This window comes from Protopterus annectens, chromosome 17.part0, assembly GCF_019279795.1.
Source record: "Protopterus annectens isolate FY-2018-M chromosome 17.part0, PAN1.0, whole genome shotgun sequence".
Lineage (NCBI taxonomy): Eukaryota > Metazoa > Chordata > Ceratodontiformes > Protopteridae > Protopterus > Protopterus annectens.
Genome location: NC_056751.1, coordinates 627,614,437 through 627,637,800, shown reverse-complemented (window position 1 = coordinate 627,637,800; position 23,364 = coordinate 627,614,437). Strand labels below are relative to the sequence as shown.

General features: G+C 37.8%; 1 protein-coding gene across 3 annotated transcripts in view; it reads left to right on the top strand.

The window, feature by feature from the left end:
- The window catches only part of TKFC (triokinase and FMN cyclase), a 574,388-nt gene that overhangs the window by 87,021 nt on the left and 464,003 nt on the right, over positions 1-23,364 (top strand). For all 3 annotated transcript variants that reach the window (XM_044059497.1, XM_044059496.1, XM_044059495.1), the window contains exon 4: positions 21,228-21,338. In XM_044059497.1, the coding sequence (XP_043915432.1) occupies positions 21,228-21,338 (111 nt within the window). The remainder of the gene's footprint in view (positions 1-21,227; positions 21,339-23,364) is intronic.

Genomic DNA, 23,364 nt, shown 5'->3' with positions numbered 1-23,364 from the left:
AATGATGATCCAGATGGAAACAGAGTATAAGGAAATACTACTATTGTTGGTCGCTTCTGATGCAGAGAAAGCATTTGATAGAGTCAGACGTGATTTTATGAGTAGGGCAAAGGCAGCATTTGCATTATCTGATAGAATAGGTGGGTTAATTAGGAAGATATATGAAGGGCCAGAGGCAAGAATTAAGGCAGGATGGTTCTTTCCAGCAGCCTTGTTTGAACAGAGGAAACATAACCTGGCTTTAGGCAATAGCAAACCCTACAGTCACTGGGGGTCCCCAACCACAGCAAGTTATTTTATCTTGATTTTTTTTGTAACTTGTCTGTCAGACCAACTAAAGCTAGTACAGCAAATTGTGTAGTTATTGAAACAGGTGGGTAGTTACTCATATTTGTATCTCCTTTAAAATTCAAAGGTATCTCTGGTTATAGTAATAGTGTTTTTATCAAATAACAGGATTTACAATTTGATTAAATATTTTGCCACTGTCATAGTGCCCCTGGCCTAGTTAAACCCTTCTGGTGGACATTCTCTCCACTAAAACTAACAACATCACCAGCTTTAGGTACCTGCAATACCCATGGCTGTAGGAGGCCCCCTTAATCATCCTTGATTGTGTGTGGGCTCCATAAAAAACTGCTGCTGGTTGGAGAAAAATGAGAAGAAAATTATTAATTTCCTGAATATACATTTTAACCTGGACATGGCTATGATATGATCCTACTGGGATAAAGCTAATAATGAACATGAGCAATGCCAGGGAATGTCTGTGAAATCAGAGACAGTGATAGGTATACATTACTCCTCAATGAGGTAAGTAAAAGTGACTTACTCTTGCTGCAGTTTGACGACTGCCAAACAGCAGTTACTAATCTGGTGTGGCAATACCAGTGTTGCACAAGGTATTGCTATTTGCTGAAATAAGTGCAAAACTAATATTGCTATGACTTATGCTTGTGTGTGTGTGTGTGTGTGTGTGTGTGTGTGTGTGTGTGTGTGTGTGTGTGTGTGTGTGTGTAAATCACTGATTTTTATATGTGTACAAACCTAATACTGCAAGGACACTTACATTATTCTTCTGGGTATCAGTAAAAAATGCAGCTAACAAGTAATTATATTTCAAAAGTAAGGCATAAAACATATCACAGAGCATTCAGACACTTGGATCTTCTAGGAGTCTAGTGGCCCGCACTCCCTAGGCTATATAAATGGATACAGGTGGCTCCCTTAATCATCCTTGACTGAGTGGGGGCCCCACAAAAGCTGTTGCTGATTGGAGAAAAATGTATTAACTTTCTGATTGTGCTTTTTACCCTGAACAGGGCTGTGATATGACCATGTTAGAATAAAGCTGATAATGGCATATGCTCTCATCTGTACCCATTAGAGCAACAAAGTAGAATACAGTACTGCAATCATTATTTTTCACTTTCTTCACAATCACACATCAGGCATATGTACAGGTGGCTCTGACTTTGGGAGTTAGCATGCCTCCTTGCTCCTCACCCCATCTACATTTATGTCAGAAGTAACTTGAAATACATGATTGTGGCAATTTGAACCTCTGCTTTCATCCCAGTCTAATACCGGAGGGATGCATAGGCAGTGACTGTCTTTTTTAGGGAGTTAGGGAAGCAGGCACTATTCCCAGATAGGACCTGTATATCCTCATAACAGTTGGCTTGTTCATTTATTGTGAGCTACTGTATTGTCAGCTTTGAACATTAAGCCTTGGGCACAACTTTGCTTCTTCCTTGAAAGAAAGAAAAATAAGGCTGAAATTCTGGTCTTATTCATGATTTCAGTTTAGGCCACCATTGGATTAAAAGGTTGGAAAACTGCTGTAACATGCATCCCAGAGCATCTATAAACCTATGGCTTCTTGGACCCTGGCTTATTTGAGTTATTTCCCAAATGATTTTTACCATATTGTCTTGGTCAGGAAAGGTGTGTTGAAAGGATGCAAGGAAAACTAAAGCTGAACAGCAACACGGAGTTTCTTTCCTTAATCAAAATTTCTGTTGAAGGCATCATTGGATGAAAAGGTTGTATAAAAAGGGAAAAAAAATTTCAAATGCACTTCAGAGCATAAAGAAAGAGTAAAGCAAAATGTGAGAAAAGGAAGAAAAAAGTAATGTGCATGAGATGAGAGGAAACAGAGGGGAGGACCGGAAGTGTGTGTGTGTGTGTGTGTGTGTGTGTGTGTGTGTGTGTGTGTGTGTGTGTGACCGTCCATCCTAAGGTGCCGTTTCACCTTCGTCCGTCCAACCCTGTACATACAGTTCATGTAATGCATCATTGCTGCTTAAATGCCAGTAATGGTGAATACCCCTTTGTGAGATAGGTTAACATACTGTCATGCATATGCCTGTTGTAATGTAAGCACGTTGTAGCTACAGGTCAGTTTATATATACTACTCCTAAAAGTTTGCAGCATGAATTAAATGCTTGCTTGGGGGGGGGTGGCTCTGATTGGAAATGCCTAGGGTCCCCCAACTTCACTTTTCCTGGGTGCCCCAAAATGTTAACACCGGCCAGGAGGAGACTGGCAGGGGTGTCCTCTTTAGCTTTTGTTATTTGCTATTTAGAGTCTTTGACTAAGGAAATAATGGAGTCACAAATTAAAGGATATAACTGGTGCATTAATCAATAAGACTTAGATTTATTCACAAATGATATTATTTTCTACTCGATAAATCCAGAAAAGAGACATGTTAGTGTTCTAAAATAGATGTGTCCAACCTGCGGCCCACGGGCCGCATGCGGCCCTCAGAGCTCTGCCATGCGGCCCTCTAACTCTAACTCCATCATCGATGTACGCATGCCAAAAATACTTTTTGTTGTGTTTTTCGTGCCCGTGACCTGTAACTCTAACATCATGCACCAAAGCATCCTTCTAGTTTTGATTTTTTGCACCAAAGAAGGGTCTGTGTTTTCGCACCATTATTTAAGAATCAATGTGTGTGCTCTTCTTGAAGAGGGACTCGTCTATGGATTTGCCGCCTTTACCTTTTAAAGAGACAGCACTTAACCTGTATTAATAGGTAAGTATGGTGTGAGTGAGTGCATGCATGAAAGCAGAATGTTTGTGTGCGTGAAAGTAGAAGTGTGTGTGTGTGTGTGTGTGTGTGTGTGTGTGTGTGTGTGTGTGTGTGTGTGCATGTGTGTGTGTGTGCGTGTATAAGGGAGAAAGATTTAATATATATACTGAATATATTTTTGCAAATGGAATTCTTAGTTAAATAGGCCCCTCTACTTAGACAAGTACACTTGAGTAACCAGTATTAGATCTTAGCCATCCAACTGGGAAAGTTTAGTATGTGGATTTTCCTTCCAGTTTGATGAAGGCTATGCTACTTACTTAAGGAGTACATTCATGGATATCCATCCAATTGTAGTGTTGTTGAACTACATTGTTTGATAATGTGAGGAGCTTTTTACAGAAGTTGAAAGTTTTTGTGTCAAGAAGCTGTCCATACAAAGTGGCTTGTTTATGTTGCAGTGAAGGCTGTGGTCTTTGTAGTGAGTGTTTTAAATATAACCAGTATTTCTGAAGTGGAGAAAGTCTCTTAAGGCAGGATCTTTCTTAGCCTGGAAAGCAAGCCAGTGATGAAATTTATAGGGGCCAGTGAGAGACAGAGGAAAGCAAGAAGCTTTTAGTCTGTTTGGATAACTAAGTGAACTCAGTCCTTTGAGCTTTTGTCAGAAATGGTTGTAGTCTTTCTTTGGCAGGGTGTTTTGCTGAGGCACTTGCCAAAAGGGTGTTTAGCTAATTGCTCTTGTAAAGGAAGAATACAGGGATGTTATGACCTCCTTGTCCCTGGATGAGATACCTTTACTAATGAGGTGGGCCATGTAAAAGCTTTCCAACGGAGACAACGTGGTGGTCAAAAGTCAGGTTTCTATCAACCTGGTGCCCGAGCACCTCACGACTGATTTTACAACATTGTTATTAATGTGATAATTTGTGGGGACATCACTCTCCTCAAAGGGATAATTGTGCATTTTTTGGCATTTAGCTTGAGGCCATGTTTCTGGCACCAGTCATTTGTTTGGGTGAGACCCTCTTGTACCTTATTCAGAATTGTTTTATTAAGTCAGTAATGTGAATTTTTCATTTTATTGCAAATTTGTTGGCTTATTTTTGTGGATTATAGCATTGTAGGACTGCTAATGTTGACATTGTATGTAGATGGACTGCTGGAGTGGTTTTCCCAGTGAGAAATGCTACTGCTGTAGTGAAAATCTGTTTCTTTGTAAAAAAAAAAAATCTATATATTAACTAAGATGTTAGAGTTAACTGTTAGATTAGAGAATTAAAATCAGAATGAGAATTAGAATTTTAAGGCAAATATTAGGCATTTATTACATGTATTAATTGTTCGAATGCACCTACAGTACAGCCAGGAGGTCGACTTTGGTCTCCCGTGGCAGCAAAAGAGTTAACTATATGATATATTTTATATGCGGCCCCAAGACAATTTCTGTTCAATCAATGCGGCCCCGGCAAGCCAAAAGGTTGGACACCCCTGTTCTAAAACATTTTGATGTGGTTTAAAGTCACTCCTGGATATAAAATAAATGAAGATGAAGATGGAATGAATACTATGGCAGTAAACTGTGTACCTCCACATCATTTGTGATACACATTAATAGCATCCTAATAAGATAAAGTATTAAGGTGTGTGGATTAAAATGGATTTTATTATAGCAGCTAAGTATATGTGGGAAGAGAGTAAATAAAAGATAATGCAAAAATTGAGAAGCTCTTGATTGTGGATGTTGATAGTAAGATACATGCAGTGAAAATGTTACTAAACCCTTTAGTTTCATACACAGGTCAGGCATATTTTTAATAACTAGAGAAGTTGAGTGCTAATTAATAAGGAGTTGAATTAATTTATTTTTGTAGTCAAAGAGGGTAAGAGTTAAGTGGGATAAGTTGACACTCCCCATGGAACAAAGTGATTTTAGGTTTACCTGATTTGAATGATACTTTAGAGGTATGCAGTTAAGGCTGGTATGCATAACATAAGCAGGATGTTACAAATAAAGTAGAAAGGGACAGTGATGAAATGGGGGAGGGGATTTCCTGAAGTAAGGAGAGAGTAGGATTTTGGATGCAAGTCTTTAAGAAAATAACAGCCATACAAATCCATCCATCCTCAACCTCTTTTTCCCATTTTGCACATGGGTTGAGGTGTCAAACAGTTATTAACAGAAATTATTCTAAGAACGAATTCAACATAAGAATGGCAAAAATATATTTTACCAATAACAATGATTAAAAACAAGGGTAAAGAATATAGGCAAGAAGGGGCTGGAATTTACTGAAGAAAAGGAACCAAGGTATTGTGAGCAAATAACAAGTGAGAGAGAAAGAATGATGATGGAAGGGGATGAGGCCAAGCAGAAGTTTGGACTGCTGGTTAGAGAGTGCTTTTCATACATACATACATACAAATGTTTCAAGCATGGGCATTAATGCCATTCTAGCTTGCCAATATACTAAAACACTTGTTCCCATAATAAATGTCCAGGCCGTTCTTAAAAATATCTAAACTAGTACTTGCTGTAATGTAGTCTATTCCAAGCATCAGCTACTCAGAGAACCAATTAGTACACTTCTCATTCCTATAGAATCTTCTACATAGGTTATCTGGCGATTCTCTAGTACTTTTTGATAACCCCAAACATTCCCAGAGGTAGTTGTCCCTAAATGCCCTGAATAAGATCTCTTAAATATCTGTAAGAGACACTGTACAAGTTCAGATATTTTAGTTTTTCATAATACCTTAGATTTTCACATCCATGGATGCCCTTAGTATATTTCCACTGTACTCTTTTCAGTTTATTCATGCTTGTTTTCCTTTAGGGTTTCCATATTCTTATTTCATACTCAGGTTTGGGTCTAATGTAACTAACAAACAATAACTTCATTATTTTTGATTTCCTAGATTTTATAAATCTTTTTATACAACCTGTAGTTCTATAACTATCATTAGCCAATTGGTTGATATGATTAGAAAAGTCATAGCTGAATCTACCAGGTCCTTAAGTGAGTCTACAGTTTCAATCACTGTGTGCTGTATTAAATATTCACCTTTCAGTTTGTCTCCCAAATCCAATATGCTTAGTTTTTGATGTATTTATCAACCTATTATTTTCCTGTGCCCAAATGGTCAATTTAGTCAAATTATTTTGCAGACAAGCCTTATCTGTAGCACTTGTAATCAGTTTACCCAATTTCAGGTCATCTGCATATTGACAGCTGAACACCTCAGATGAAAAAGTAAGGTCTGAAAGATACAATTTAAACAAGTAAGGGCCTAGGACAGAGCCCTGTGGGACACATTGAGTGTAACCAATGATTTCACCTGTCCAGTTGGTGTGTGATACTTGCCATGTCGTATCTGTAAGCCATGCAGCTATCCATCTTATCAACAGTACATCAATACCTAGTTGTACTAATTTATTGATCAGTGTTTTGTATATGACCCTCTCAAATGCTGAACTTAAATCTATATCAATTACATCACAGCACAATTTTTCATTCATAGCTGTTATTATATTGTTATAGAACATCATGTTGCAGGTGGTAATAGATCTGTTTTCAACATATGCATGCTGATATATAGTTTCAAGTCCCAACCTATCCAGTTCTGACAATAACTTATCCAGTATTACCTTCTCCATTATTTTTCCACAACATGAAAGTAGACTTAAGGGTCTATATGATTCTGAGTTTGTCCTACTCCCCTTTCCCTTAATGACAGATTTAGTAAGTGCATGTCTCCAATCTTGAGGAATCGCCCCATATTTATATGACCTAGTAAATAATAGATATAATGGTAGTGTAAGTTCTTGCTGAAGTGTTCTCAGGTCATTGTTACTTATTCCTTCTCCTCCCTGCGCTTTGCTTGGATCCAGTTTGCACAGTTCTTTTTCAATATTATCTAATTGATTCCAGTATCTGGGGTTACCTGGATGTCACTAGGACAACTTACCACCCCTTTTGTGGAGCCAAACTGTTTTGCATAAGATTTTGTAAATATATCTATAATCTGTTGTGTCTGAGAATAAATTTTAGAATCTGCACGCACTTTATCAATTTGTGTATCTTTACTCCTTCCATATCTTATGTATCTATAAAAAGGTTTCCTATTATGCTCAGTATCTTTATATAAATTTTCTTCAAATATTTCTTGATCTTGTCTAACACTATGCTTAATCTGTCTGTCCAGCTTGTTTATTTCAGTTTTCAAAGTTGTAGTTTGACCTCTCTTCAATTTCTTATATTTTTTGTCTCTCACCTTAATCAGGTATCTTGTTCTTATGGAAATATAGCCCCCTGATGTTGCGTGCCTAGATCCTGCCATTTTTTTGACTTTTTGCACTCAAACAATTGCTCTTTCAAAACTTTCCACATTCCATCTGCAGTTTTTCCACTAAACACCTCACTCCAGTTAGTTTTATATAGTAACTGTTTTACTTCCCTATAATCTGTAATTAACCTTCTGTGCATTGGCTTAGATTTCAGTGTGGCAGAATTATCTAGCAACAAATTAACCTTAATAACCCCATGATTACTGCACATCAGTGGTGGTAAAACTTGACTTGAAGTTACAGTAATTTCTTTGGGAACACACACAATATCTAGTATATTCCATCCCCAGGTAGGTTTTTTACAGTCTGAAGCATTTGTTGTTCCTGAATATACTCTGTGAATAATTTCTTTACTAGCATTGTTGAATCAATATTATTCCAGTCTGTTTTGGTAAATTTAAGTCCCCAGCTAATATTCTTCCCTCCTGTGTTTCATGTAAGAAATGTATGAATTCTTCTAGGTTGTCTGCACTTGACTTTGGTGGTCTATATACTCCAACAATTGGTATATGTTCCAGGGTTGTCTTTATTATCACAGTTACACAGTCTATAGTATTGGTGTCATCACTGAACATGTAATAATCACAGGTCTCATAGCTATCTTTAATCCCTATCATAACACCTCCACCTGATTTTTTGTTAGAATGTCTGTTACAGTAAAAACATTTATACCCTGTCAGAATTGGTTTCCAGTCATTGTTCATTAACCATGTTTCACAAACAATAACAATATCAATCTTGTGGGAACGTAGCAAATTTTCTAATAAAAAAAAACTTTATTATTAATGCTCCTAGCATTAACAACCATCAGAGATGCATCAAATTTGCTATCTGTAAACTGTTACATTTTTGACCTGGCAAAATCCTGGCTAGTGTTTGTCAAATATTGCAAAATATCTGCAGCAAAAATTTTCTTCCCTGATCTAGACAAATGCACACCATCCTGTCTGAATATGTGTGCCCAAAAGAAGGCATGGATGCTCTACACATTTCCATTTTTTTAAAATGGGACATTTTTTCCATGTAGGTGTTTATCCAAAAAATCTTTTCATTCACAGTGACCTGACTATTCTTTCTATAGGTGATTTGTGAAAAATATGTCCTAACACCAGTACAAGCTATACTATCTAGGAGGGCTGTCAGTTCCCAAGGGGTTGATAACTGACTAACAGAAAGGAATAGAGGAGTGCTAAGCCAAAGGCCAGCTCTGCTAGATATTTAATTGAGTCTACAACATAAGTTGCTGTTAAAAAAATGGATAATTATAGGAAATGTAAAACAGTCTTTAATATCTATAAGAATCAATCTGAGATTAGAAAAGATTGGGAAGAAAGAATAGAAAGGCAGTTTGAAAAACAACACTGGGACAACATCTGCATTGGTTTCAAGTATGCAACAAAGTCCAAAAGGTTTAGGATTTTGGCTTGGAAGTGTTTGCATAGATATGTTTATACCTGAAGCAGTCTTCACAGAATTTTCCTTCAGACAGACAACAAAAATGCTGGATTTGTGATGGAACAGAGTAAAGTAATTGGGAAAGTGTTTTGGGGAATGCAGTGAGTTGGCAGGTTTTAAAAATGTTTTGGTGCAAATGCATGTATAACTTAGGAAATAATTTTATTGAGCTGGGATATACAATTGGAATTGCTCAGATATGGTAAGACTTTAGTATGTTTACTTCTGTTGGCTGTCAAAAAAAAGTAATATCTAAATCTTTACTACTCTGTACCTAATTCAGACCTCCAGAAACTACTATCCGTTATAGACATCTTCTCAACTTTCTCAAATTACAAACTGAATCTAAAGAAAACAAATATCTTCCCTATTAACTCCTTCTGTCAGCTTCCCACATATTCCTTAGCAGCTGGTATTTAAACTAACCAATCATTAAAATATCTAGGAAAATTCTTCCATCAAGATCCTAAACAATCATATACAAATATACAAATAATATCATTAAACTCTGGTCAGACATACAACATGATATTAGCAGATGGACAAAACTTCAACTTCCATTCCTTGCTAAAATAGCCACAATCAAAATTAATCTTCTGCCTAGATTTCTATATATTTTTAATGCCTCCAATACCATTATCAACCTAAAATTCTTCAAAACCATCCACTCCACAATTTCCAGATTTATTTGGGTCCCCAAATCAATCAGAATCAGTTATAATAAATTGACCTACCATAAAGACTATGGAGGTTTAGGGCTGCCAGACTTTAAACTCTACTATGATATCATAAACTGTAATAGACTAATAACAATAGCCGACCACACCCCGTCACCACAACAATGGTCTCCAACCTGGGTCAAACTATTACACAACTATATCAAAACACTATCCATAAACCCCATAGCCCTCCCTTTCCTTCACAATGCGAATTTAAAAAAATCTTAAATTACACCCAATCATTAAACATAAAATCACTATCATACAAAAGATTTTCAAGTCATTAAGTCTGTATTATGCATTCACTTCCCTACACCCAATCCACCTTAACCCCAATCTCAAAATGAATAACATTATGATTAATATAAACAATTATCCCCTCCTCAAGAAACTAACCATCTCTGATATATTCCTTTCAAGAACAATACCATCACTGAAATGAGAACACAATTAAAGCTCCCTAAAAGCTATACGATCATTTTAAGGAAAATTCGAGACCTTAGCTGATATATCATAGACAATCCTGATATCAATGCAAATGACATCCAAACCTGCAAAAACATATGGAACCTCCTATCCTCAAACAAAAAAATGTTATCTAACTCCTACAAATTTATTCTATCAATCAAAACATAAAAAAAAGTTATTTATTTTAGTTACTAGAAGGAAATAGATCCTTCAGTCGCAAACAAATATCTCAAGCGAACCAGCTTACCTCCAAACTTATTCCTCTTAAAAAAATTTAAATATACACAGATCATGATACTCCATAATGCCGATTTTACTCCAACTATTCTAAATAAAATATACCCAACCACCTCTCCATCCTGCCCCTACTGTTATAATCACAATACTGATCTACTCCACATTTTCTGGAGCTGCAAGTGCACCTATAAGCTATGGTGCTCACTTAGAGTCCAACTAGAAACAATGGGTTATGAAAAAGCAACCTTATCTTGGAAACTAGCTCTCCTACACATCAGCCCCGCTGGCCTGACTAAACTACAAACACGTATATTAATAACACTAGTTTTGTTACTTAAATACTACTGGAAAGGACCAATTCTTAGAGGGCCAATGCCTACTAAATCTAGGAGGTTGAACTTGCAAGAAATCTTTAACAGTTTGCATAGATTTAGCTTGGAAGGATAGAGCATCACTCACCTGGGAGGGTTTCTAACAATTGGCTACTAACCACCTACTAGCTCACAAATATTTAACCTACACACAGAAAACACACACCCACTTTACAGAATTTTGGAAATCCCTTTTTGAACATTCTAATTTGAAGTTGGCATATATAATTAAGGATGGACTTTTGGCATGTGTGTAAATAGTTTTCACTGTTTTGGTTTTATGTTTTATTAATCAGCAATGTATTCACTGGTCATACTGCTACCTGTCAATTATCATTGTTATGCTCTCTGTATATGTTTTCATAAAAAAACAAATAAAAGATTTTGCACAGAAAAAAAGCAAGTACTAGAAAATGGGAATGAAAATATAAACCAACTTTAGCTGAAGTAGTGAATGTTATAAAAGAGAGAAAGGAATTGGAAGAGAGATCTTTAGAAAAGGGAAGGAGCAGATTACATAGAGGTAAATGGAATTTGTGTGAATGATGCATTCAGTATAGTGTTCAGGAAAAGGAGTGAGTTGAAAGGCAAGGTGGGAACTGAGCAATTTATGTAATACTGGTGTGAATGATTGTTAAAAAGGAAATATATATATATGGGTCTATGTTGCTTGATCGAAATCGCACTATCTCGAACAAGCAACATGGAGACCCATTAAAGCGAAAGTGCACTAGATTGAAAGTGCAGTTTCGCAAAAGCCGGTTCTCCAAAGCGCATTACAGTGAAGATAAGGAAATATATATCCTTTTCCCCACTGTGGTGCGATCTCGGAGTTAGTATATTTAAGTAGGGGTGAGGTTGGGGGCGCATCCCCCCCACATGTGGGGGTGAAGGGGGGCTTACCCACATGAGGGGTGAAGGGGGGCTTACCCCCCTGAAAAATACTGTTTAAAGTAATTTTTTTTTGTTGTTTTTTGCCCATCCAGAGAACTGGCTTTTGCGAAAGTGCACTTTCGATCTATATATATATATATATATATATATATATATATATATATATATAGGTCTACTTCAGTAGACCGAAAGTTCACTTACCCGACTTTCAGTTAACTGAGACTAAAAGGCCGACAACTGCAGAACACCTGGAACACTGACTTCCCACTCCAGGTAAGTAACAACTTGGCCACCCTGTTGAACTATGCCACTTACACCCACTGTAGTGCAATCTTGGAGTTGGTACATTTAGTTAGGGGGGTTGGGTTTATTTTCCTTCAATTTTATTATTTTTTTCAGGATGACCAAGCTGTTATTTAACTGGAGTGGGAAGTCAGTGTTCCAGGTGTTCTGCAGTTGTCGGCCTTTAAATCTCAGTTAACTGAAAGTCGGGTAAGTGAACTTTCGGTCTACTGAAGTAGACCTATATATATATATATATGTCGGTGTTTTGCAGTTGTTGGCCTTTTTGTCTCGGCTAACTGGAAAGTTTCAGTCTACTGAAGTAGATATATATATATATATATATATATATATATATATATATATATATATATATATATATATTCATACATACATAAAAATTAAAAATGTTTGCTATGGTTTGTTTTCTGTACACTGTACATAATGACATAGGTAGATATACAATTTAATAAAAACTCCTGACTCCTTTTGAAAGCCCTCATGCCAAGGTTCTAGGAGCTTTCATATTTTTAATAAAAGCTACTGCCTGACATTGTGTTATTTATTATTTAAAATAGGTGATTAGTATAATCAACATATTTCAATTTCATGCATACCTAAAGTTTTGGAAGACAGCTGCAAGGTGACTCTGTGAAATCTATTAGGTCAAATATGCATTTCTTTAAATCCTGACCTGAGAGGACCTCTGCCTTCCCATGTTTCTCAACACAGTATGACCTTGGTGCCAGTTCTTACAGAACACGAGGGGGGGAGTAGCTAATGAAGACGAAACCACCTACTATACCCAAGGCCAGTGCATTAATTCAGGGAAAAATAGTGGTCCCGTTAGATCATCATTTCCTAAAATGCATTTTGTTCCTTATAGGATTTGCCAGTTCATAGTGAAGCCTTGGGTGACTTCACAGAATTATTCCAAAATTGTATACTGTCTGGACTGTTAGGTATTTTAAAACATGTATTTTCTGTGTCCATTTTGTGATGATTTTTGAATTGATATTGGATAAACCAAATGCTTCTTGTGGTGTAATAGGGCATTTTCTTCAATATTTTACTCTCTTAATTAAAAAAATGACATCCAGGTAAAAAGTGGGTAGAATGTGACCCTTTGTTAGAATGTTGATGCTAAGCTTAAAAAATATTTTACAGTTGTATTTATTTTGCTTTTGGCATAATCAAAGCTTAACACAGCATTTTCTGGAAGGTAAATTAACATGAAAATGGTTTACTCTCTGAGGCCTAGTGCGAGTTCAGGAATGGTTGTGATTGTGAAATTATTTAATCTAATGTAGTAATGAAACCTGTGAAGCTTTGGATCCCAGCTTCTTTATAGGTTCATAGGGCAAGTATTTGCCTAGCTGCCCTTACAGGCCATTTTAAGCCTACCCAATTTCCCTTTTTGTGCTTGAATTAACCAATCCCATTTGGTTAGAGATTGGCTTACCCATTCCATGGTTGATAATCCTGTATTACCACTGATGAGAAAAACTGGGATAACACCATAGATGATACCAGGGAGCCATGCATGGGATCCTAGACAAAGTATTTCTGATGCCATTTGACTTTCTGATATGCAGTAAATCCATCATTAATGGGTCAGAGGATGCCTCGTATGCCAGACACAGGTTACCTCTTAGCAGCTTTTAGCTGTGTTCCTAGACCTTAATGCAACCTTCTCTATTGTGGAACATGATCTTATTTCACAGAGTCAGGTGCAGATGTTTGTCCAGGACTTTGGTCATATGAATGAAATATTATTTTTTTTCTGCCTGTATTCATTCCATTGTGGTTGATGGATATTCAGAACTAGTATAAGGTTATCAAGAATCGGATTATTTTTAGTAGCCATAAATACACGTCCAGGCATCTGTAGATATGCTGCAACTGTACAATGTACAGATGACATTTTGCTTTTAATGAGGACTAAATGTCAGATTTTTACTTTTAACTGAATTGTAGTAAGACGCATGCTGTGTGTTATACTTCTAAATTTGTTTTAATATTATTCCAGAAGTCTATTAATAGTATCAGCTATGTTGATGAGCTCAGTTGTTTGGGTGTTTTAGCAACAGTCTGAGCTTTCTTTCTTACGCTCGTAACATTTAACTGTTTATTTTGTTTACACAAAATTACTGAAGAGGTTATATTTCTAGCTATGGTTAAGCTTGCCAAATGGAAAGTTATTTTTCAAAAGTAGAGTAACCACTGATTATCCTGTTTGATGACTGCCATGTGGTTAATATTAAGAGTGGATTAAGATTGTAGGATTATCCTCTCAGCTTCCAATCACCCTTGGAGTCCCACAAGGATCAATTCTTGGACCTCTCCTCTTCACTATTTTCATTAATGATCTGAAAACCTCCATTCCCCAAACTACATGCATTCAATATGCCGATGATTCAACCTTGATATGTACAGCATCCTCCCTGGCACAACTACAAACCAGTACACAAACAATCTTTACCTCAGTAGAAAACTGGTTCCATCAAAGATGTCTCCTCCTTAATCCAAAAAAAAACTAAATTATTACTGTTTACAGCCACACAGAAGTCCCCCCCCCCATAAATGTCATACTTATATCAAATAATGACACAGAAATTGCTCCCGACACCACTACTAAACTCCTGGGTGTAACGATAGATAACAATCTCAACTTTGACACACACATTAACTCAACTATTAAATCAGTTAACAGAAAACTTGCATTTCTCTATAGAATCAAACCCTTTCTCACAGCCTCAGCTAAGATTTCTATTGCCCAAACCCACCTCATTTCCACCCTTCTCTACGCCTCCCCTATCTACACTAACCTATTCAAAAGCAATCTGAATAAACTAGCAACCTCCTACAACAACATAGCCAGATTTCCGACCGGTGCCCCTTTCCTCTATTGAATCAAACCCTTTCTCACAGCCTCAGCTAAGATTTCTGTTGCCCAAACCCACCTCATTTCCACCCTTTTCTACGCCTCCCCTATCTACACTAACCTATTCAAAAGCAATCTGAATAAACTAGCAACCTCCTGCAACAACATAGCCAGATTTGCCACCGGTGCCCCTTTCCGTTTAACATAGAGAGATTACAGCAACGGAGCTCTTCCGTTCTCCGTTGCTGTGTAACACACACAAAAAAAAGACTTATAGTAATGGAAAAAGTCCAGGCGACCGGACCTTTTTCTATTAGTATAAGTCTGCTTTACAATGGGTACGCTGACCAATTAGCGTGCATGTTTTGGAATATTAATAGGGGGTCATTGTATAATTCACATTTGACCATATGGGGAAAAAACAGAGAGGAGGGTCAAACAACTCTTTACTTAAGTAATTGCTAAAAATCATTCCTATAACAGGATAAAATGAAGAGTTGTCAATGTATGGGCAAGGACAAATTAATTCTGTCATGTTTTCTGAATAGGACCATGTTGTTATATTAATGGCAGTTTCGTTGAGGAGAACCTCAATGAAGCAGGTAAACAGAAGGACTATATAAGTGACTCAGTTTTCAAATTAATTTCGGTAATTTTGATGTTAGGGATGTAGTAGGTGTAGTGTTTAGTTGCTTGTTTGAACTTTTACATAGTAAGATTTTTCTTTATTGTTTTGTTTGTGTTAACATATTTAAATAATGGTAGTGGTGGGTCACAAAACATTGTTTTAGTAATGTTTTTGTTTTTAGTATTTGGTGATGAAAATGTTTTTGTCATCTGTTTTTAATATTTGATATAGTGCTTTTTACAGCTTAGATTTTGATGGCCTGCCCCCTGATCCTCTGACATGAATCAGTCTGCCCATCCTTCCTAATAAGGTACTGGAAGCAGGCATTTGATATGATTTGTTTATATGTTGGACATTTTACTTAATGGAAGCTGCTGTTTCTGTGTAAGGAAGTCAAAACCTTTTTTATGAAGTCACTGCAGTGAAGTCTTTTCTGTGAGTTTCAGTACCGTTGGAGTTTTATAAAAGTGGTAGGGTAATTGGGCTTCTTTTTCACATAAAATAATTTTTTCAGTGCCAGTAAGTGTGTTTTTACAGATATTGATGATCATTTGGTATTTAACTTGTGTTGTTACTTTATCCATAAAAATACATCGAAGCTGATTAGCTGGTTTGCAAGTAAAAAAAGCATTTCAGACAATTAAGACCAAATGCCCCAAGTCTTTCTTGAAAACATTATAATATAGGCTCAGATTTGACTAAAATCAAACTAAAGACTGTGTTACCTTGGTTGGTTGTTTATCTGCTTCTTTTAATTCATTGCTGCAGAAAAGATAGAAATACAAGTTATTTGCAAATCTGATATCATAACAAACATAGCCTACCAAGACTGTAACATAGATAGATCTACTACATGTGCTAGTGGCATGCTTGCTTCCTACCACATGATCTAAATGGTAAGTGCCCAACTACCGCTAACCCAGTCCCCCCATCACCTGACCTTACTGAACTGCATATCCTTACCAGAGCCCTATCTTTAACCCCAAAACTCCCACCAGTCTGTAACCCTAACCATAGCACTTCTCTTTCAATCCCTAACCCAAAGCCCCCAATTACTCACTAAATCTCAACTCCTCCCTTACTAAACGAAAACCTAAAACTGCACTCCTGATCCCTAACTCTCAGCTCGTACCCCACTACCTAATGCTAAACTCCCCATCCCCTCCTATTACCTAATGCTAGGCAGCCCCATCCCCCACTACCTAATGCCAAACTCCTCATCCCCCCCACTACCTAATGGTAAACTCCTCATCCCCCCACTACCTAATGCTAAACTCCTCATCCCCGACTACCTCATCCCCCCACTACCTAATGCTAAACTCCCCATCCCCGCCCACTACCTAATGCTAAACTCCCCATCTCCTCCTACTACCTAATGCTAAACTCCCCATCTCCTCCTACTACCTAATGCTAAACTCCCCATCTCCTCCCGCTACATAATGCTAAACTCCTCATCTCCTCCTGCTACCTAATGATAAACACCCCATCCCCTCCCACTACCTAATGCTAAACTCCCGATCCCCTCCCACTACCTAATGCTAAACTCCCCATCCCCTCGCACTACCTAATGCTAAACTCCCCATCCCCTCCCGCTACCTAATGCTAAACTCCCCATCCCCTCCTGCTACCTAATGCTAAACTCCCCATTCCCTCCCGCTACCTAATGCTAAACTCCCCATCCCCTCCCGCTACCTAATGCTAAACTCCCCATCCCCTCCTATTACCTAATGCTAAACTCCCCATCTCCTCCTACTACCTAATGCTAAACTCCCCATCCCCTCCCACTCTCTAATGCTAACCTTGCCACCCCCCACTTCCTAATATTAAATTCCTGTCCTGCTCCCTAAACCTAAAATTCCCCCTTAACTCTAAATCCCCCTCATAATTGCTGCTTGGAACCCTAACCTACACTCCCACCCCCTCTTCTTCAGTCTCTGTGGTTGCCACACTTACCCTGCACAAACACAACTACTATGTTTGGGTGAGGTGTGGCAGCTCCAGTATCTCCGAGAAGATACCACACCTGAACATGTAGTTGAGTTTGAGCATGAGCAGTAGCCTTTGCAAGCTACAAGACACCAGAGTCCCAAGCTTTGAGATAGTCGTCTTTAAGTACCTGGGGCTCTGGCACTTGTAGTAGACCCAACATTGATTCTATAAAACTGATGCAAGTTACACAAAGCAAACTGCATACGGAAAATAAAGTCCTGATTGGACAGAAGATTCAGAAAGGGTGACTGTGGATTTTCACCTGAGATATCTGGGGAAAATCTATTAAATGGAAGACACTATTAATTTCCCAGCAATACCAAGTTACATGGCTAAGCTTCTCAGTGGTCTACCTGGCTGTAAGCTTAATATGATATTATGAATCTATCTTGATAGCCATCCCTGTACTTAAATAAAATGTCTGTGTTTTTCAGAAGGGGTATGACCTCCCCCAATTTGCTTGGCTACACCACCCCTCTTATTTTCTCATGCCTATTGTTGCAGTACCTCTGGGAAGAAGGAATACATTGTCTTGCAATTAAATAATGTACTCCCTTTCTTCCAAGCTCTCTTGATTGTTGAAAATTTGTTTGATAAGTATGGGAGAGGTATGTCACCCTTTCAAAATCTCTCATTTTATTTTGACTTAAAAGTTCCATTGTTTCACGCTTCTGTACATTTGAGATTTTATTTGTGGTAGTACTGTCTTTTGTGTTAACTTGCATCATTTAGTCTTGTAAAACAGAATCTTGTTTTATCTGTAAGACAGAGGCCATAAATATTCATTTCAGGTTATTAACTGGCATTAAAACATCATATGTGTATTTATGTATACTTTGTTCTATGCTGTGCATCCTTGTACTTTTAAGTCCAAGTTTGCTGCATGCTGGGGAGGATAAAATTCTTGACTGCAACAGTCATAATTGAAAAACGCTATCTCTAACATTGGAAGCAATGCTTTTCAGTCCTACTGACAATTGAGTGTCAGTAAATCTGGCACTGATCAACAGCTGACCACCCCTTAGCTTATATATTATAATTTGGTTTACAGCAAGCCTGAGTTGAGACGGCTTGTCATGGAACTCCTTTATTTCAGTAAGTTTTTTATTTGTGTGTGGTCTGCTAGACTCAGTTATCTGTTTTTAGAGTTGTTTTGCTTGGGCAATCCATATCAGTCTGATGGTATACAGCTGGGAGGGTACTGGAACCAAGCCTAGCTTTGGTAGAGATAGCTGATTTTCTTACTGTCTTGTAGGTCATATGTTCAGCTCCTTACCTTGTTATGTACAACTGAAAAGTGGTAATCTTCAAAATTTGTTACTTACAGATGCAAAACTAACACATTTCAGATGAGTAACGATAGGCAGACCATTTGTTCTACCCCAACCTGTAGCTACAGTAACCACGGACGCTTCCCAGATAGGATGGGGGGACATTATCTGTGACAGACTGTCCAAGGGATTTGGCAAGAGCACGAATACCACTTGCACATCAGTGTCCTTGAGATGAGGGCAGTGTTCCTGGCATTGCAAGCATTCCAAAGCTCTGTTCCAACAGGTGTGATTGCAATACAAACTGACAACATGTCCGTGATGTGGTACATCAACAGACAAGTCGGAACCAGATCCTACGCCCTCTGTCAAGAGGCTCAGAGAGTTTGGCAATGGGCAATTTCTTCTCAGCGCTTTCTAACTGCAACACACATCCCAGGGAAATCCAACGTGTTAGTTGATAGGCTAAGCAGGGCAATTCTTATGCCTCACGAGTGGTCCCTCAAACAGGAAATTGTGAACCGTATTTTTCGCAAATGGGGCCAGCCTTGCTGCGACCTCTTTGCCATGCCCATCAACTCCAAATACAGCAGCTACATTGCCCTAATGCCCCCTCCAGGGGAATCACCCAGGGATGCACTTGTTCACGATTAGCCCCCAGGACTTCTTTACACATTTCCCCCATTTCCATTCCCAAAGTTCTCCAGAAAGCCAGTTCGTTGAGTTGCAAGCTAATTCTCATTGCTCCTTACTGGCTCGTCAGATATGGTTCCTCTTTCTATGGCCCCATCTTCAGGAGGAGCCTTGGATCCTGGACCCTGTGCCGGATCTTCTGACTCGTCAGTCAGGAACGCTCCACCTCTCTCTTCAAAGCCTCAAGCTGATAGCTTGGTTACTCCACTTCCCATCTTAGCCAGGCTTCTATAACTATCGCCAGCAGTGCGACACATTCTGGTTTCATCGCACAAGAATTCAAGTAGAAAACTTTATGCAAGCAAATGGAATAGGTTTTCTTGTTGGGCTGACAAGAACCATATAGACCCCCTTTACAGTCCCTATATCAGCAATTCTGGAATGTTTAACAGAAACCTTTAATCAGGGTGCAGCGGCAGCCATGGTACGAGTACAACTAGCTGCTACATCAAACTACCACGTAGGAGACATGGGATCAAATATAATGTCCCACAGATTATGCAAAGCCTTTCTGAGGGGTACATTCCTTTTAAGACCTCCCATAAGAGAACCATCACCTCCTTGGAATCTAAATTTGGTGTTATCCTCTTTAATTCTCCCCCCATTCAATCCAGCCTCCTCTTTCCCACTAAAGGTCTTATTCCTGGAAGACAATCTTTTTGACAGCCATTACTTCTGCTAGGACAGTTTCAGAACTGCAAGCTCTGTCTGTTAGTCCCCCCTATCTGATTTTCCACAAGGACAGAGTATCTCTCAGGACAAATCCTTCCTTTCTGCCAAAAGTTTGTTCTGAGGCCAGTTTAAATCGGTCAATTGAGCTTCCCGTGTTCTTCCTCAATTATGGCAACAAGGCAGAATACGAGTTTCACCAATTGGACGTACATAGGCAGTTACGTTTCTATTGTATAGGACAAAGGATTTTAGAAAATCTGACCAACTGTTTGTTTCATTCTCAGAAAACAGAAAAGGAACTTCAGTCTCTAAAGTCACCTTATCAAAATGGCTTACAGACACCATTACTTATGTCTATAACTCCCAGAATAAAGAGCTGCCAGGAAAAATTAGAGGGCATTTGACTAGAGCTATGTCGACTTCCACTGCCTTTCAAGCTAGGCTCCGTTTGGATTCAATTTGTGCTGCAGCTACATGGGTTAACCCTCATACCTTTAGCACTCATTACAAGGTAGATTTGGCCTCCCAGAACAGGGCATCCTTTGGCCCACTGTTCTGAAGAGTTTATTCCCTTGAGCCACCCAAGGAAGAAGGTGCTGGGGACGCTGTCCCAACCATCAAAAATGAAGGCGAGATAGAACAACATAACATAAAGAAGTTATGTACTCACCATAACGTTCCATGTTTGTTGTCCATAAACTTGCCTTCATTGTTGCATCCCACTCTCCTTTCCCCTTCCTGGAGGATCGAGAGGAATTTTTTTTTTCTGACACTGGCTGTAAATTCCTGATTCCCTTCATGCCTTAGGAATTATGGAAAATGATCTGTTGTAGTAGTCCTATTGGGTTGCATAGTCTAGTGATTAGTTGTCTCAAACGAGATCTGGGTTACAGTTGCTAGGCATCTTGGGATAGGATGTAGCCTCGAGCCAGTGAAAGCTCTCGAGCTTTAGTATACGGCCGAGTTGGAACCGATGCTTGGTTCCGAACCCAACCATCAAGAATAAAGGTGTGATTATGAACAACAAACATGGAACATTATGGTGAGTACATAACTTCTTTTATGTGGTGTTAGAACTTCTTTAAAATAACATTTATCCTGCCGAGTGCAAAACAGCCTGCAGCTGCTAAACGCTTATAATAATAAATGCAGACATCTATAATTATTAGCAGAGTCTGACTCGGAGGAATGTAAAATATGATGTGAAATGGAGTCATGGTTCTTTAATTTACAGTACCTCTTTGATGTTAACTGTGGATTATTCTCTCTCTTTTTAAGGGTATATCGGTAGAGGAATGCTCACAGGTGCTATCGCTGGAGCTGTTTTTACTTCACCACCCCCAAGCAGTATCCTGGCAGCGATCCGGGTTGTAGCACAGGCTGGGGCAGGTATTGTAATGAATTCTACATTTAAGTTTATAAATGATAATTCTCTTCTGGTCATAAACTCAGATGAGTCTGAATATTAATTTTTCAAGTTTATGTGGTTGTATTCTGGATAGTACAGTCTGTAAATTCCTTTGTTCCCCTTGTTCCAGATTTGAAGCTGTCAATTTTAATAGATTTCTTTAAGTGCAACAACCAGTCATGGCTTGTTTTAGGGCTATATCTCATAATTTTCTGCATACTATGTTAAAGCAGTTTTATAGTCTGTATAATTTCTGGCCAGATGCCTGCACATTAAAGAGCATTTCAGATTGTTCAAAAATACACATAGAAGACAATTGCAGAGATGTGTTTTTTGTTAAACAAAATGAAAACATAAAATACTATCAGATAAAACCCTTATTTAGTTCTTTTCTGTAGTGCATGAAGCTGTGTTTTTTTATTTCTTAGAAGTGTTTGTCATGGGATAAAAGCTTAATGATAAAATAATGTCTACATTTGTGCTATGTATCCTGCTAGGATCTCGTCTATGAGTGATCCTTAATAAAGAATTCCACTTTAATTGCTAGTCTCTGGTTGATGCAAAGCATTTATCAGTGTCACAGGTGCAAGAGGCTACACACTTGCCTTTGGTGCAGAAGGCATTTGGTTCTGTTTTACACCAGGTATATTGATTACTGACACTGCAGTGCAGCATAGCGGGATGCTACACTCCTGAGTAAATTGAGGTCTCATCTGCTTGAGATGGTAGGAGCTCAGGTGGAGGTAAAAGATCCCGATGCACCTATCAAAAGGATTAGAGGTCCTTGATTAATACACAAAATAACTCTTATTTACAAAATATTTATGTATTTACAAATATTTACAAATGTACAACTATATAGATACACAAATTTGTTTACACAATCATACTACATTTTCATCCCTATTAGACCTACACTTCTGTTTCTGTAGCCACCATCTGATTTTACTTAATAATGCTACTAAAATCCGTTTACCATTAAATATAATTTCATTTATTTTTTTCATTCCATATAACCCATATAACATTAAATAATGTTATGTTCTTTTAACATATTCTTTACTTCTATTCTTATAATATACATATTTAATCATACCCATGTTTATTTTATCCAGTTGTTTTATATCTTCAAAAATCTTTACATAGTTTTCTATATAATGTTTTTACTCTTTTATATTTCAAAAACATGTTCCGAAGTTTCTTCTTCTTGACAATGTAAACATATTTTATTAATTTTCTTCCTATATGGGATATTTCCTTTTACTGGCAATTTACCTCCACCAGTCTCCACAAAAAAAATTGTGACATTCTACTTTCTGGTTGCACCATTTGCTTCTTATTTTTATGGCTTTATTTTTTTTTTATCTGTTAGATTTTCCTGTGGATTTACACAGCAATATTTTATTAGTACATTCTTATACCATACTTTTCTTTTTATATATCACTAATTTTTATTTTCTACAAAAATATTTCTTTTTTGTAACATTTTATTTTTTTATTTATGCACTCTTTTTCTATTTTTTACCATACCCCAAAATTTATCATATTATATTTATGCAATTTTCTTACTAATCTCTCATTTTTTTCATTTATCCAGTTTCACACTTTATACGCATTTTAATGAAGAAACATCCATCCATCCCTTTTTCCCATTTTTGCACGAGGTTGGGGTGTCACTTCAACACTGACAATCATCTAGAGCCAAGGTTTACACCGCCGGCTGGCTAGCCCTGCTGCGGTAGTTTTTCACACTACACTCACCCGCACACATACCTATGGCCAGTTTAGTGTGTCCAATCCACCTACTGCATGTCTTTGGAATGTGGGAGGAGACTGGAAGCAGTATATACCACTGGATTAATTAACCCTATACCTCCTCCTCCTTTATTTGCATTCAGAACTCCTCTTTTTACTGGGTTTAGTCTAGAACCCCATATAAATGTAAAAATGATCTGCAGTAATTCCTTTCAAATACTGTTGGCAACATAAATGCACTTGCTAAGTAAA